Source organism: Chrysoperla carnea, chromosome 3, assembly GCF_905475395.1.
Source record: "Chrysoperla carnea chromosome 3, inChrCarn1.1, whole genome shotgun sequence".
Classification (NCBI taxonomy): domain Eukaryota; kingdom Metazoa; phylum Arthropoda; class Insecta; order Neuroptera; family Chrysopidae; genus Chrysoperla; species Chrysoperla carnea.
In genome coordinates this window covers 35,893,015-35,911,033 of record NC_058339.1, presented here as the reverse complement: position 1 = coordinate 35,911,033, position 18,019 = coordinate 35,893,015, and the positions used below count along the sequence as shown (strand labels likewise).

Genomic DNA, 18,019 nt, shown 5'->3' with positions numbered 1-18,019 from the left:
TTTTTTGCATTTTTTTTAAGGGGTACCCCTTTAAAAAAATCGAGAAAATCGGGAAAAAAATTTTGTTTTGGAATTTGATGAAACTCGGTGGATGGAGTAATTTTGATCCAAAAAGTATAAAAATCAGGTTACTTTAATGATTGGATGCAGATTTTCTGAGATATCGCAATATTTGGATTGATTTTAGTCCGTATCTCAAAAACTATCCAACCAGTCAACAAATGCACCCGATTTTTGTACTTTTTGGGTCAAAATTACCTTATATACTGAGTTTTATCGAATTCGGAAATAAAAAAAATTTTTTGATTTTTTGCAATTTTTTTAAGCTGTACCTCTTTGAAAAAGTGAAGAAAAACGCAAATGAAAATTTTCTTTTGAAATTTGATGAAACTCGTTGGTGGGGGTAATTTTGATCCAAAAAGTATACAAATCAGGATAATTTAATGATTGAACATATAGAAAGTTACAATGTCAGCGAGCAGTATATCTCGAAGTGTTCAAAAAAATATAAATGCTAATGATTGATATTTACGTCATAATTAAATAATTATTATGTCAAATCAAAGGAATGAAAATAATCTGGAAATTAATATTTTAATATTCTATTTATTTATTTAAATGCGTTTTGAACATAGATCAATCATAGAAAACATCCACCAAACTATCAAAATGACCACAATGCAATGCTATTTTCAATTTATTATTCTACAAAACATAAAAAATTTTATTTCGCTATTTCTGATATTTCTGATTTTATGTAAGTAGCTATGTATTATTACAAGCAGATACCCGCCAGATTTGCTGGGCAATTTTTAAAACAAAGACTATCATGTTATAGCCCTCCTCCCTTTTGTTCACAATTTTATGGATTTTAATTTTTCGGTGGTGAACTGTTACCCATGATACTCGCTGATATTGTAACTTTCTACAGGTCCAATCATTAAATTAATCTGAATTTTATACTTTTTGGATCAAAATTTTCCCATCCACTGAGTTTCTTCAAATTCTAAAACAAAATTTTTTTCCCGATTTTCTCAATTTTTTCAAAAAGTACAAAAATCGGGTGCAATTATTGACTGTTCGAATTGTTTTTGAAATACGGACTAAAATCGATACAAATATTGCGATATCTCAGAAACTCTACATTCAATCATTAAATTAACCCGATTTTTATACTTTTTGGATCAAAATTACCCCATCCGCTGAGTTTCATCAAATTCCAACCCAAATTTTTTTTCCCGATTTTTTCAAAGGGGTAACCCTTTCAAACCTTTAAAAATATTGCAAAAAATCGAAAATTTTTTTTAATCTTCAATTTCGATAAAACTCAGTATATAGGGTAATTTTGACCCAAAAAGTACAAAAATCGGGTGCAATTATTGACTGGTCGAATAGTTTTTGAAATATGGACTAAAATCGATACAATTATTGCGATATCTCAGAAACTCTACATTCAATCATTAAATTAACCCGATTTTTATACTTTTTGGATCAAAATTACCCCATCCGCTGAGTTTCATCAAATTCCAGAACAAAATTTTTTTCTCGATTTTCTCGATTTTTTCAAAGGGGTTCCTTAAAAAAATTGCAAAAAATCGAAAAATTTGCCTCATTCTTCTTGGGCCAAGCTTGGTACCCATTTGTTACTAATATAATTATTTTGAACTGAAATAAATTGGCGTTGGTACCTTCAATGCCCTTTTTCGACTCTGAAAATAGTTTTAATTATCATTTTGATCAAATTCTTTGAAAAAATAGTTCAACAAACAAAATTTCAGAAACATAGTTATTCCTTATACAATAAATAAAATATTCGGCACAAATTGGATACATTATTGAGATTTTCCCCAACATTTCACAGATATATTAATAGCTAGAGGCGAAATAATTAACTTTCAAGTAATTGATTCTCGAACTATAATAATATGCACTTATTTTCAAAACAAATCAATAAATAATAAAGTTTAAATATCAATAAAATATGAAAATTAAAATTTTACTATTATGAAATAATTATTTGTAATAAATAATATATTATATTTAAGTTACTTACGCAAATAAGAAAAATTAAATTTATTTACAGGAAAATATAAATTAAATTTATTTTATTTGACTTTTTACAAATAATTTTTTTTAATTTTATACAAAAAGCAAACAAATTTTCAAAGTCAACAACAAGAACATGTGGACAAAAAAGTGAAATAAGTTATGATGTGTTTTGTCCCTCAAATTCGTTTATAGAAAACTTCAGAAATGCTGAAGAAAGATTTATCGTTCAAGAATTTTAAAGCAGTATGTATATATTACCTTGATGATAATATTAATTATTGATTAAAAGTCTCCTGGCTTTTCTGGGGAGCGATTGCTAAAAATAACAGCGAAACTGTAAGATTGGTAAGGTCGGTCAATATTAAGATTTAACAAACATATCATACTCAGATATTAAATAAAAATAAAAGACTTGGCTTTTTCCACAACTTTTGAAATGGAAGTGCTCAAGTAGATTTTGAAATGTCTGACTAAGACACTGTATTAAAATTAAACACGCAAAAGACTGCCAATGCTACCTGATACACAAAGTTTTGTTTTCCTTAATGCACCTCTAACCTGGAAAAACTGAATCAACCTCGCTTCTGGGGAGTTTGTACTTTCAAAACGATGACGTTTGTACCTATCTAACGATCGTAATGGACTACCCATCTTATAGCCTCGATATTGTCATCATTAATCTAGAACCCGCTGAAAGTGCGAAGGTTTGTTACTGATGTCAAGTTCTTAAATGTTATAGCGTGAGTCATCTGATGATATTTAAATCGTAGTTTGAACGCGTATCACAAGTAGATAGATTTTATTAGAAACTTTATTTTGAAAATTAATTACTAATAAATAGTTTAGTTTTTGCAAGACTTATCGAACGTTCGTATTTTTGTGCCAGAAAAATTGAATAGCAAAGAGAATATTCAAATTATCTTCCAGAAAATCTCTAAAAATATCTAAAATGATGTAATATTGTTCTGTAGTTTTTATAGTTATTGTACAAACTCTCTGTACCAATTACAATGGCGCCGACTATTATATGTTTAATATAATAATATAAAATTGCAATAAAATTTATATTATTAGTGTATTTTATTTATTAATATAATTTTTTTTAATAAAGTTGTCAGTAAAAACATATTTTTAGAGTCCTATATATGCCAATTTATTGAATGAACTCATGAAAAGCGAAGGACAAAATCAACAGTTCAGAACAAATTATTATAAATGAATAAATTGAAAATCAAGAAATGCAAAACTATACCAATGGAATTAAATGTTTAAATAATCTGTACTTGCCAATTTTGGCATTTTACGAACTCGATGTTACCTTTAAAGAGTATTCCCATATAATTCATTCTATATAATTTGCGCCTAATTTTTACTTTCACCGGTAAGCAGTGATGTTTACGAAAAAATGTTTCAAGCAAAAGTTGTTTATTTTTTGTAAGGAATTTTCCTTAATAAAAATAAATCTGAAGATAAACAACAACCGTTTTAGGATACAAGCATCTCAGGTAAATAATATCTCTTTTACAATATATTAATACAAATATGTTACAATCCTGACTCTAATTGCATGGGACAATCTCAACGTATCAATATTATGTACGAATATTCGCCTTGAGCAGTAAAATGGTGATTTTGGACATGGAAACAGTAACATTAACATTAAACATTAAAGTGTGCTCTTACGAATACCAGAAATATTTCCCAACTATTTTTAGGGAAAAAAATCTGATATCCTTAAAACCTTTTAGAAGAACCAGAATAATATACGAATATAATCATTGAAATACATTAGTTTACAAACAAAAATAACTATTGTAAATAATCTGGATAACGATTTGTTTTTAGTGACAACAAAAAGTGTTGTTTACTTTGTAACATTTTTAAAAACAACACAAGGAAAACATAATAAAAGTTATAAATGTTTCATTTTTCAGTTGAAAGAAATGATTACAATCATTCAAAATTATTGTTATTATTATTAGTTAGTTTGAAACGTGTATAATAATTATTGGCAAATGACCTTTTAATATTTATAAAACTTTAATCAAGCGTGAACTTAGATTTTTCTTTTTTTTAAACGATCTGTTACCGCAGGTTTGGATACTATTATACAAGTAGTCCCACACTTTTACGTGCTAGATTCCTCTCTCAGAAATTATGTAGAAAAAATTAAGAAAAAAAACTTAAAAAACAGGAAACAAACATAAAAACAAAATACAGTCGAATTGAGAACCTTCTCCTTTTTTGAAGTCGGTTAAAAAGAGAGTATTTGCTTCACAAAAATCTATTTGGCCATATTAATAGTCTCAACTTTGTTCTACTTTATACGGGAGCGTTATTTTGGTGGAAGCGCAGATAAATGAATTGAAGATATCTATATGTCACGTTATTGATAATTCCCGTCGCTTCCACCATAACTTAATTATGTTTTGTTTCATTTTATCTGTCGATTTTTCCTTAAGTTGTAGGTAAATTGTCGTAAGTTACTTGTAAAGATATTCATATACTTTCCTGGTAGCCGAAGCAAGCATCTCATACATAGACTTACCGAAAATGTTACAATATGAATGCCCAAAAATGTATATTCTGGAATTCCTTTTATTCTGAACAATGGTCCGACAGAAAAAGAGAGGTGTTATAAGTTTGACGTATTTATCTGTGTGTCTGTCTGTAGCATCGTTACTAAACGGATGAACCGAATTTGAATTGAACATCCTTAATTAGTTGAGTACAACGGGTTTTGTTGGTTTTCAATAATTAATTAATTTTTTAACTTTAAATTAAAATAGTTTTTTTTTTTAATTTCCATCGACAAGTTTTGGAGAAATCTATGAAAGCATATAATCTATATACCGTTTTCCATAGGGCCAATGTTAAATATGCCTACTTTTGAAGTCATTTATTTATTTAAATAATCGGGCAATCCCTCTAAGATTTTCAGAATTGATTTAGACTTAGTCCAACTTCATATAAATAATAATCAAGCATTTTATCCAAAATTGCCCTGGCGTTCGTATCCCCTTAATGCCATGATATTATAATTTTATCTGTGTAAAAAAGTTATTTTCTTATGATTAATTCTGGATAGAAAACATGTCGGCCATGGCCTTTGACAACGGTATGCCTTATAATTTTATTAGTCTCAAATGCCTTTTCCTCCACCCATTTCCATGGCCTTTCGTTTCAATATTACGCAAGATCTATAAGTCCTATAAATTTCAAAAACTGTACCTGGTTCTCATATTAAAAGTACGCATGAGTCCAATGCAATTATCTTAATAAGAAAATATTTTTGGTTAGGATTGCTGACGCTGTTAATGTTCAATAGATAGTTGTTATTGGTCTAAATTTTTCGACATATGTAACATTTACATTATACGGAATACACATTTTATGTCAAACGGATATCATTAGAGAAACACGTGATTTATAGAACATAAAATTTTTTTTCGAGCACTAATGAAGGCATAAATATCATCTATATTCTATAGTGACAAATATATGAATAGGCGACAGGCAATATCTATTATGATTATTTGAAAATTTTAACAAGCTTACAAATGTGTTGGTTTTGTGGTGATCAATTTACATAAATTAAATTTATTTATATGAAAAATTGATAGACATTTTGACATTTGTTGATTTCATAAAATGAATATTAATTTTAAAATAAAAGAAATAAGAAATAATAATGAATATTATTGGCCATTGTCTAAATTATATGAGATTTATTAGTTGCTAATTATACCATGCATATATGTAATATGCAAGGTATACTAAGTTTAGTCCCAAATTTTTAACGCTTAAAAATATTGATACTATGAACAAAATTTTGGTATATGTGTTCATAAAATCACCTAATTAGTCACGGTTGTCTGTCTTTCCGTCTGTCATCACGATTACTCAAAAACGAAAAGAGATATTAAACAGAAATTTTTACAGCATACTCAGGACGAAAGGGGGGTCGAGTTCGTAAATAAGCAACATAGGTCAATTGGGTCTTGGGTCCATAGGACCCATCTTGCAAACCGTTAGAGATAGAACAAATGTTTAAATGTAAAAAATGTTTCTTATAAAAAAATAAACAATTTTTGTGTGAAACATTTTTTCGTAAACATCACTGTTAACCCCTGAGGGCACAAATTAGGCGTAAATTGTATAGTATGTATTATATGGGAATATCAGTTATGTATGTGTGACATGTATGTATGTGTAATGTGATAGAGTAATCAACACTGTCTATGTATGATATTTCAACAATTAACTCAGACAATTGTTTGTTTTCAATTGTTTGCTATTCATATGTGAACAGCTTATAAAAGTCGGCCGTACTTTTCATTTTTATATCCTGTACATATGAAATATACAGGGTGTGGCTGAATACAGGATGTTTAATCTATAATGGCTAATAGCCCGTATGAAATATACAGGGTGTTCCATCTACAATGGCTAATAGCCCGTATGAAATATACATGGTGCTCGATCTATAATGGCTAATAGCTCGTTTTGTAGTTAACCAATTAAAAAATATCTTTTACAAAAGTTGCTGAGTTTGATGGAGGTTTGATGATAATGTTCTGACATCAGATTGAGCATAGTTCTTCCGGGTTTTTAATGTCCTATTTAGATCCTTAACAGTAAGAATTGAATAACACTTTGAATTAAAAAGTTAATACTCATAATCAAAATTTTGTGTCTAAACTATTTTTTCCAAAATCGTCCGCTTTCGGAGGAAATACGACTTAAAATATGTCATTATTGGATTTAATCGAAAGAAAACATGCTAACAACGAAAAAATGCTGTAGCCGAAAGTTGTCAAGGACTCTCCTGTGTCCATGACTTTGACCTACAATTGTCGATAAACTTAAAGCGTATTTTCTTTCGATTCAATGCATTAATGACATATTCTTTAGTTATTTCCTCCAAAAGCTAACGTTTTTCGAAAAAATCTTTTAAACAAAAATTGTTAGTTTTTTTTATGAGGATCAACTTTCTAATTTAAAATGCTATTTTCTTTTTTTTTTCTTTAAAAAACGGTCTTGAATTTTTGATTGGTATGACAAAACTTTGAGACTTGAGAGTATATTGGAGTAGCACCTTAATCCTATGTGTCTGTTTAGTGTAGATTTTGGTTAGTCCTTGAAAGAGGTATGTTCCAAAAATACTTGAAACGCAAAATATTGATTAATATTTTTTTTCTTTAAAGTGTAGTATATACTTAAAATACGATAAACAAGTTTTGTAATATTTCCAGGAAAATGTAACTAATTAAAAATTAAATATAAATTGCAAGAGGAAACGATTTTTATGGCAATCCATAAAACTAGTAAGTTCGGATATATAAATTTGATTAAAAGTTTCTCACTTATATAATTTTTTTTATAATTTGTAAATAGCTATTATATATTTTACGTTTGAATAAATCTATGGTATGTCTAGAAACGAATAGATTACACTTATGGTACGTTAAGTCATTTTGTATAAAATTTGTATTCATCTGCTTAGTATCAATGTTTCGTTACTATTAATAAAATGAGGATATAAAAATTTATAGAGAATTTATAAATCACATACAGTGCCGGATTAAAGCTTTTAGCCCCAGTGTGCATCGGCATATACTTCTATAAATCGGTGTGTGGCACAATTATGCTAAGCCCTAAGAACTGGGCTAGAGTAGTACCAAAAAATTTTGTTATAATTTGTGAATTAATGACTTCTCAAAGACATAAAAATTCACTGTTACCAGAGCAACAACATGCAAACGGAACAACCTATAGCTGCTGCTACTTATTATAGTATTGTAAAATGATGTCACGTTGAGTATTTTTAACACGCTTTTATTAGCTTCATACGTATGTTAGTATGTTTGTATGTTAGTATGTAACGGAAACTTTAAACATGATTTTGACCCCCTTGTAAACGTCGGATTTACTCGAAGTTTGACATACTTATCAAGGACAGATGACAATACAATAGTTTAATAAGTTTATTTGATTACACTGATCAGGATTTTCAGGATTAACGATTTTCATATCTCAAAATAGACACATGCGCTCCCACCATATTTGTACTAAAAAACTAAAAAACACAAAATAAATAATAGTTTAAAACACTAAAAAACACACTTTTGTATCTAGCTGAACTGAAAGGAAGAAAATAATTGCATTAAATTAAAAAAAAATAATATTTTATAATAACTTTACTCTGAGCAATATCAGCCTATAAAATATTTTTTGAACTAATATTTATTGGTATTATGTATATGTTGTCAGAGAGCTGCTGACGCCCAAGTGTTGCTATAAGAATTGCTGTCCTATAACATAGGTATACCGTTCTGCAGAAAAACTTCTTCATTTCATTTAGATGAGAGGGTAGAGAGTATATATTCAAAGAGGCATAAAAATCCCACTTCTGAGAAAATTTAACTTTTTACGGCGGATTATCTTTAGTGACCTAATCTTTAAGTACCTTGTTTGTTACGTTGGCCTCATTGTTAATGCGGTCCTGAATTAATTTTCATTCGTTTTTAATGACACCTACGAATGTTTGTATTAAAATTAATATTCATTTTATTAAATTGAACAAATTTTATTCAAAAAATATCATTTGTATTTATAAACTGTTATACAAAATGCGTTTTGCTATCTTCGCTTTTTGCTTATTTAAATACATTTTCCTTAAAATTCAATTTACTAAATTTCTACGAAACACTTTCAAATGTTTTCCTCGAGAAATGTATGCGTTTAATCGTCGACATATCATAATTTTCTACATCTTTCAATATTAACTGAGTTCTATGAAACACTCAAAAACGTTTTCCTAAAAAAATGATGTTTTGAATTTGAATCATCAAAGTCGTAAATTTTTCATAATTTTAAAAATTTGTAAAACATTAGAAAATAATATATTGCTTCTTCGTACAAGATCAATTTATAGCTTCCTTTGTAAGCAGAAGGAGTATATAATTTCCCAGAATATACAAAGAAAAATCGTTTTTCTAAAACCTCAAAATTACTTTTGTATTTTAGTCTTAAAATTAAAAATTTTTTTATTGTACTCTAGGATAAGAAATATATCTGATTAAATATCAAAATATTTTTATTACGACCAAGTTCCAAAAAAGATATTTCATAGCTTTTTTATTTCCAATAAAAATGCTTTCACATTTACCAACTTCACCAAAAAAATAAATAAATACAATATTGGAATCAACGCAACGCAACGAAATAATGTGGAAGGAGCCACCAATATGGACATTTATAATTCATAAATATTTCATTTATACATAGATTTTTATAATTTTATTACCAAAACATCTTATGACATTCATATACGAACATGTTAATGTTTTTGACACTTCAATAAAAAAAAATTATCTAATAATATAAGAGTTTTTTTTTTTTTTTTTTTTTTTAAATCACAATTTTGAACAGTAAACAAAAATTTTTTCTAGTTGAATAAATTTTAAAATATAAAACACCTGTATTTTTATGAGATTTCAACTTTGTTGATAGAAATATAAGTCATTAAACTACCATAATTTTGTAATATTATTGTTTTATTTTTTTTAATTTTTGAAAAAAATAATAATAATTTTTTATACAGATTGTGATTTTAGACACTGTGACCAGGGAATAATTTACGGATAAATGGTAATAAATTTTTTAGTAATTAATACTACTAACAAGTGAAAACAAACAATTGACTAAGTTAATTGTTGAAATACCATGTAAAGATAGTGTTGATTACGCAATCGTTTGTTTTTAGGTCATATAAGTAAAGAAAGATAGCCAAATATACATATCTGCATGCATGTCAGACACACTTAACTGATATTCCCATACAATACATTACATACTATATAATTTGCGACTAATTTGTGTTCTCAAGGGTAAACAGTTACGTTTATTAAAATGTGTTTCAAACAAAAGTTGTTTATTTATAAGGAAAATTTTTTTACATTTAAACTTTTGTTCAATCTCTAACGGTTTACAAGATGTGTTATAACACATTTTGATAGACGTATAATAAATTTTAAGGTCAGTTTTTTTATTGATATTCAAATATGTCGTTACGGATAAAATGATCTCCTTTATATACGTTAAAATGATCCCTATTTTGTGTGTAAAATTTTAATAAGTAAAATGACACCTCATAGTGTGGCGGGCCCGCGGGTCTTGAATGTGTTGATATAGATGATTTTATAAGTCATTTTATCCACCTATTCTTCAGTAAGAATAAGGTCAGTAAGGTCAGTAAAACGACGCTTTTTGAGAAATATTGAATAGTTCTAAAAATTTGAGCAAATCAAAAGAAATTGGCATGCCAATGTTGCAACACTTGAATAAAGAAACCAAAAATATTTCGACGTTAGACAAATCTCGAATAGTTTGGCTATAAATTATATATTTTTTTTAAGGGGATCATTATAGGACAACTTGCCCTACATCCAACCAAAAATAACATTTACAAATATTTAGTTATTCTAAACTTTTTTTCGTCTTATTTATTTATATGAATTTTTGCTCCTGCATGTCCTAAATTGTGTAGGTTATTATTATATCAATCATAAAATATTAAATTCCATCATCAATTTTTAAATATTTCAATAAAAAAAATTATTTTTTTATTAAAATATTCCACTATGGAATTCGATATCTTATTACGATATATTGTTTGGATTTCACGCTCAATTTATTTCTTCAATATAATCATAAAAAGAAAAAAAAATTACCTAAAATTTTTTGCAAAAATTCTGTAAATATTAAAACTTGTTCAACATAATATGATTTAGTTCAAAAAAATTTTAGAAATTATATCTATCAAGTTTAGTCTCATATTATTATATTTTTGATGAAATCAGTACCTACTCTTAAAGATTTGTTAAAAATGATAAAAATTTTAATATAAAACTTTTATGACATTACAGCGAAACCGGTTTATCGAACTATCACGTTGCGTTGTATTGGTTAGTCGTGAAATCAATAAAAGTTGATAGACTATGTCGAAAGCTATTTACTATGGACTTACATTTGTAGTGCTAGAGTCTGTTTTCACCAAGTCATTAAATTCCCCCTTAAGTCTTTCTACTTTCTTCAAATAAAGAAATGAAAAAACATGTAAACTTGAAGAAATGATAAAAAACAAGTAAAACTTTATTAAAGAAAAATATTAGACATTGAACTAAAGTTTAATATTACTTAAAAAACACGTGAAAACAAACAATTGATTGAGTTAATTGTTGAAATACGCTGTATAGAAAGTGTTGAATGCCAGTGCTTGCATTATTTGGTTTTCGAAAGCATTTTCTAAAATTTTCACAACTTTCACAAGACCACTAGTTAAAGCTACCAGAAAATTTTCTCTTCTTTCATAGTTTTTAAGTTTTGCCGAATTTGCGCACACGTGAGTAAACAGTTATGTTTACAGAAAAATGTTTATTTTTGTATAAGGAACATTTTTTACCTTTAAACTTTTATTCTAACTATAACGATTTACTACAGATGATTCCTACAGACACAAAACCCTATGTTGCTCATTTACGAGCTCAAACTTACTTTTGGGTCCTGTGAAAACTTTAGCTTGATATCTTTTTTCGTTTTTGAGTTATCATAATGATGACAGACGTGCAGACAACCAGAAATGGATTTATAAGGTGATTTGATGAAAACCTATACCAAAATTTAATTCGTATCATCAATATTTCTAAGCGTTACAAACTTAGTATACCTTGGATTAAAATTAGTATACCTTGATATATATTTCATATATACAAAGTTTAAAAATTCCTTATAAAATTACATAAAATCAATAACCACAGTTCACTAAAGCAGTATGTAAAAGTTTAGTGATGTGATGGTTGAGACAACGATGGCAATTTCTGTGAGAAAAGGGACTGGGACTAGACCTACATAAACTTTTTACTTGCTACAAACATTTCCAAAAAACGTACGCTGGCTTTATACCTAATAAGTATAATATAGAAAAATGTTTCTTTGTCAGCAAATTTCTTAGATAAACTATATGCACGGGATTCACTGTATATTATTAATATGATGCTTGTGCTGAATAAAAATATTTATAATATATTTATTTTTGCTTAGAGTGTCAGTCAGCACAAGAGATGTATTTATTTAAATAGGCCAGCTGTTCGAATTGAATGAATATAATAATACCATAATATTATTATAAATTAGAATACATTTAATATATGTATTATAATATTATATTATATCATATTATATTTTATTTATAATAATGATATTTTATACAATAAATGTTGTTATTGTATAAAAATATAGTTAAATATCTTTAAAAATGGATTAATGAAAAATTACAACAATGATTACGTTGTAAAAACACCCGAAATCATGTACATAACATTTAGACACATTCAAAACATGCAATTTTTGCACCACTCTACTAGTGATTTTCCGACGAATTTAACCGTAAAAATGTAGATCCAAGAATACGGGTATGAATTAGTGTCAAGATCTGTGGATGCGTATCCGTATCTTTGCTTTAGAGCTACAAATTATGTCTGAAATGTTCTTAAGGTAGTACGTGCGCCAAGACAAATTTAGACTTTTGGTTGAAATTATTTGTACCTTATTTTCAACTTTGATGATGAATTTTGTAATAACTTCATGATTGTAGACGAAAACTAAGAATAAAAATGTTCGATATCTGCCTTGGTTTTCGAAATATCGAAACCTAAATAACTAAGGTTTTAACGTTAATTTAAATAGTTTTTTTTATTTCCACCGACTAGTTTTGGAGAAATCTATGAACACAAATCATCCATCAACCGTTTTTTCCGTAACACCTATGTTAAATATGTCTACTTTTGAAGTAAACATATTTATTTATTTCAATAATCGGGCAATCTCCCCGAACTTAAAAAAAATCCTTAAATTAGTTAAGGTAGTACTATCGGTAATAGACTTTGCATTCAGAATTTAATGAAACTTGGCATAGTTGTCCATTATTAATTATTATATCATGATTTAATTTTTGGATGTTTAAATAAGTTTAACTGTATAATGATGAGATGTTTAGTATTTATTATTATGTTAATATATTGATATATTTCTATTATTCTCATTTGCAACAAAATGAGGACAATTCGATTAAAATAACAAATACATAATTTTAGGATTTTTATAATTATAATAATCATAATAAAAATCATACTTTCGTAAATTACTATGATGATTGGAAGTTTGCAAAAGTAAAATCAAAAATTGTGTTTGAATACAATTAGTAAAGTCGTTATAATGCCCATAGAAGAGCTGACATATTGAACGTTATTTCCCAACAGCAGTAAAACTTATATACTGCCACATAAATGTAGCATTTTGAATTATATAGATAATAAAGGCCAAAAAAGTGGGCCAAATTATTTTGTCCCCGATAAAAAAAGATCGCAGCTGACATGTACGTATTAAGAAATAAAAATAATTTTTTTCTTAATTCCCTAGCTGAAGGCACGGAATTTTCGCCCGCATTTAACTCCAGGAAAAGCGATTTTTGTGGTTTGTTATTTTTGTAGCTAGATAGAGCATAGCAACAATTTGTAACATTATAAGATCAACTTTTAAAAAAATTTCCAATTTCTCACTTGTTGTTTGTGGACCACTTTCTACAGTTCCTCCTCGTAACGTACATTATTTGTAGATAAAACAACGTCGTTAATATAGGAAATGGAAAAGCCGTACTTCGGCGAGGATAAAAGAAAATGCAATTTTTCTAAATTTTTACTGATTTTATTTCCGACTCTCCCCCTCCACTTTTATTAATGATATTTTTTTCGAATTTGTTTTAATAATAGAAACGCGTCCCTGCCTGTTTGTTTTTGAAAATTGATGGATCGCCGCAGACAATTGACGGAGTTAGCGACCAAAATGAGCCCCCTTAGGTCAAAGTATGACTAAATACCTACAAAATATCAAAAAATAAAATTTTTTTATTAACTTGCCTGGCAGTAATTGCAGATTTAACATTTAAGGTATATTTTTCATAAATTTGGAAAATTTAGAGCTCAGCACCTCTAAAATGAAGACTTCGATATAAACGACGATCTCAAATATGTCTTTTACTGTAGTATATTCTAAATACTTTCTTTCAATCATATTTTCTATATGTAAATATATTTTTTTATTAAAAGGGGATTAAGCAATAATTATTGCAAGCATGAAAATCGATTTATTTGTATACAGAAACAAGTTAAAACAAACAATTGACTGAATTAATTGTTGAAATACCATGTATAGACAGTGTTGATCACTCTGTCACATTCCACATACATACATTTCACCCATTTATAACTGATATACCCCCGTATAATACATACTTTACAATTTGCGCATAATTTGCGCTCTCACTAGTAAACAGTGATGTTTACGAAAAAATGTTTCACACAAAAGTTGTTAATTTTTTTATAAGGAACAGTTTTTTTTATTTACACTTTTGTTCTATCTCTAATGGTTTACAAGACCCAATTGACCTATGTTGCTCATTTAAGAACTCGACCTCGCTTTTTGATATCTCTTTTCGTTTTTGAGTTATCGTGATGACAGACGGACAGACGAGAGACAGACAGACAGACAACCGGAAATGGACTAATTAGGTGATTTTATGAACACCCATATCAAAATTTTGTTCATAGCATCAATATTTTTAAGCGTTACAAACTTGAGACTAAACATAGTATACCTTGGTATATTTCATATACATGGTATAAAAAAAAGTATTTCATACAAAGATGTACGTACGTATATTTACGCATGTAGGAGACGTGATTCGTAAATACAGTATTGAGTATACATAGTTTATTTCAAATAATAATGTATGGCTGTTCGATAATAATAATTTAGGGGAACATGTAATTTATTAAGGGAAAGATCTTTCAATGTTTCCGGTAATTTAAATTTTTTGATTTCCTACTGTGTTGCATAAAATAATATTTTTAATATGTTACAAAAAAAAATTTAAACATTTATATATTTTTAATTAATTTTTATCGAATATTAATTTATGGGCTTTGAAAACTCTAAACAGAATACAATATGCAAAATACTAAAAAATAGACATGGAGTTTAACTAACTCTTTTAGTTCTGGATTTGCTTGGGAACGTACCTATAGACAAATCAATATTAACTCCAAAGTTTACACTTGTTTAAATTTACAAATTGGCTCTAATTCGGCAATTTTTGAAAAATAATATTGATTTCTGGTATACAGGCTTTATTCAATAAGTTTAGAGGCATATTCAATGCTTCAAAACATTGTTAGATTTCCATTAGAAATTAGAAAGTTAGATCCATTTGCGAGGAAACCACAATCGATATTGAATTGGTTTTTATTGCTGAAATGTCAGTTTCTATTTTAAACTACAAGTGTTTAATTGTTTTTATATTTACTACAGCACCTTAGACCCCAAGAAACACTCAGTCAATTTAACCTACTCATAACGGGGCATAGGGCTCGAGCGAGGAGAATATGCAGCCCAAATTTTTTTGAAAATCTTATTTTGGCTTAAAATTGTCATATAGCAGGTATTTTTGGTTGCTGAATACGTATCCGATTACACAGATTCTATCACGTTTTCATGCAATTTCGAAAATCGTGCAATTTTTGGTAAAGAATTTCTTTTTCTTTGGTACAAAAACGGCAAACTAAATATTTATCGTCTAAACTGTGCTCTAAGGGGTATTTTTGTTCCCTTATTACAAATCCAATGTCTGATAACAAGAGTACTGCCAAGTTTTCCGAAAATGGTGCCATGGTGCAATGGTGCGAATCTGACATCGGATTCATAAATAAATATTTAGCCAAAATAAGCATTTCAAAAAAATTTGCACCCCGCTGGAACCCTATACCCCTTATGACTAGGTTAAGTTGGCTGAATGTTTCTTGGGGTTCTATAAACACGTTACAAATAGTTTCATTTTAATCCATGCTGTTTCCACACTTTTCCACTCTCGACACTTTTTTCCGGCTTATTAATTGTATCAAACTATAGTATTAATAAAATTAATTGTACCCGGTATACAGGGTATGTAAAGCAGATCGGAGCCTAAAAGTCACCTGTTCGAAAAATGATGATTTTAGAAAAAAGTTTTATTACGAATGTTTTAGTGTCTGATACAGATTTGTACTAAGTGATGGCCTTTAAAATGACTTTGAATTTCATATGATTGAAATTCAAGGCCTTCGATTTCCACTACTTTTAGGATGAATTTTCAACGCCGGTTTAGTATGTAAAATTTAGTGCTCGATTTATTTGCATTTTTTTATTAATTGTTATCTTCATTTTTTTTTTACTTATTTTATTTAAGGTCGCTTTTAACGGGTAAGTCATTAGCGACCGCATAGATCTCTTCATTTATTTAGCCCAAAATAGAATAAAAATTATCCTATTTATTTGAAATACACATCTCAATAGCTGCTGACAGTAAAAGAATGGAAATATTGTTAGGGAAATTTCAGGTTTTTAAATCAATCAAAATAATTTTATATTGAATTTATTTTTATGAAAGCTCAAAACATTGAAATCTAAACGGTTAAATACCGTTTTCAATCTCTCTTTGATCTATTCAATTGCTAATGTTATTGCTATTTCCTGAGTTCAAGTTGGCAGAATTGGAACCGGTACTACCGTTATCGTTATCAGCTCCACTACCACCTCCACCACCACCACCTCCAAGAGTAGCAACAACTCCGTTGGACATAATTCCAAAGATTAAAGCAGCTGCAACAAACAAAAAAGTATTTAGATCTTATACCAATATTTCCAATTGAAAATCTTGTAAAACAAGAGTTTATGTATGTAAATTAGGGATGGTCTGATTTGGAATCAATCTTTTAAAATTTCGAAATCTAAATAATCTTTCCTTTGATTGTCTTTCTTTGTTAGATTTTCTGAAAATTATGTAAGTTATTCAGAAAATGAGTTACCGTAAATTTATATTTGCTCTTATGGGAAAGCCATAATCTCTATATATTATAAATGCGAAAGTAAGCATGTTTGTTTGTTTGTTACGCTTTCACGCTAAAACTAGCGAATGGTTTTTAATGAAATTATACAGCAATAAAGCTCATACTTCAGAATAACACATGAGATATAGTTTATAAAGATATATTAATAATTTAAAAAAAAAAAAATTTTTTAATTAAAGTTAATTTGACCTTACCACAAATTGCAGATTTCTGTAAAAGTAGTCATTTGGCATTGCCATAAATTACAGATTTCTGTTAAAATAGTCAATATAAAATATTTCACGGCCATCTTTTCTGATATACTCAATGAATAATTACGACATTTATACATTTAAAAAAATATAAAACCATACATATATTTTACCTGTGTAAAACAATCCTTTCCATTATTTCGAGTGTTATGGAAAGGGGATAAGTGAGAGCAATCTTTATCAATATTTACATTTAAACCCAGCGAAGCGAGTGGGTATCACTCTAGTTTTTATATATTTTACATGTAAAGCAATAGTATAATATAAGCAACTTACCAACAATCATAAATATCGACAATAACTTCATTTTAAAAGTTGTATTTGAATCACAAGTTACTTAGAAGCAGTGTTGTTAAGTATGATTTTCTAAATACATTTTCCCGATTAATATAGTATTTTAAAAAATCCAGCCAATAATGCCACAAAAGTTTATCATTGTATTTTTATGTCTAGCTCAATCCCACATTTAGGCTGGTAAAACATGATAAGAATTTCGTATAAGAAAGTAAAATTTGTTTTCGTAAGCATTATTCTTGCAAGAATTTCGTATTAGAAATTGTTATAATGTGTTCCCAGCCTTAGTTGACTCGAATAATAAATGAAAAATCATTTTTACCGACCGCCAATAAAACGGGATAATAAACACAATGTGCCTTCATTTTTTGAAGAAAAAAAAACACGGTGCACATAGCTGAATTTAGAATTGAGTATATCGAC

At 28.1% G+C, this 18,019-nt stretch overlaps 1 protein-coding gene across 1 annotated transcript; it reads right to left on the bottom strand.

Moving 5' to 3' along the window:
- Positions 1 to 16,560: 16,560 nt before the first annotated feature.
- On the bottom strand, positions 16,561 to 17,654 carry LOC123296613 (pathogenicity cluster 5 protein d-like). The gene is made up of 2 exons (XM_044878160.1): positions 17,579 to 17,654; positions 16,561 to 16,803 (listed from the first exon to the last, which is right to left on the bottom strand). The coding sequence occupies exons 1-2, from the start codon at positions 17,607 to 17,609 to the stop codon at positions 16,649 to 16,651; spliced, it is 186 nt and encodes a 61-aa protein (XP_044734095.1). The 5' UTR covers positions 17,610 to 17,654; the 3' UTR covers positions 16,561 to 16,648.
- Positions 17,655 to 18,019: the final 365 nt, after the last annotated feature.

What these genes read in the sequence shown, in the direction of transcription:
- LOC123296613 (XM_044878160.1), bottom strand. Translation starts at nt 17,609, where the DNA reads ATGAAGTTATTGTCGATATTTATGATTGTTG. An exon ending in GTCGATATTTATGATTGTTG is followed by an intron (nt 16,804 to 17,578) that starts GTAAGTTGCTTA and finishes TGTTTGTTGCAG; the next exon opens with CTGCTTTAATCTTTGGAATT.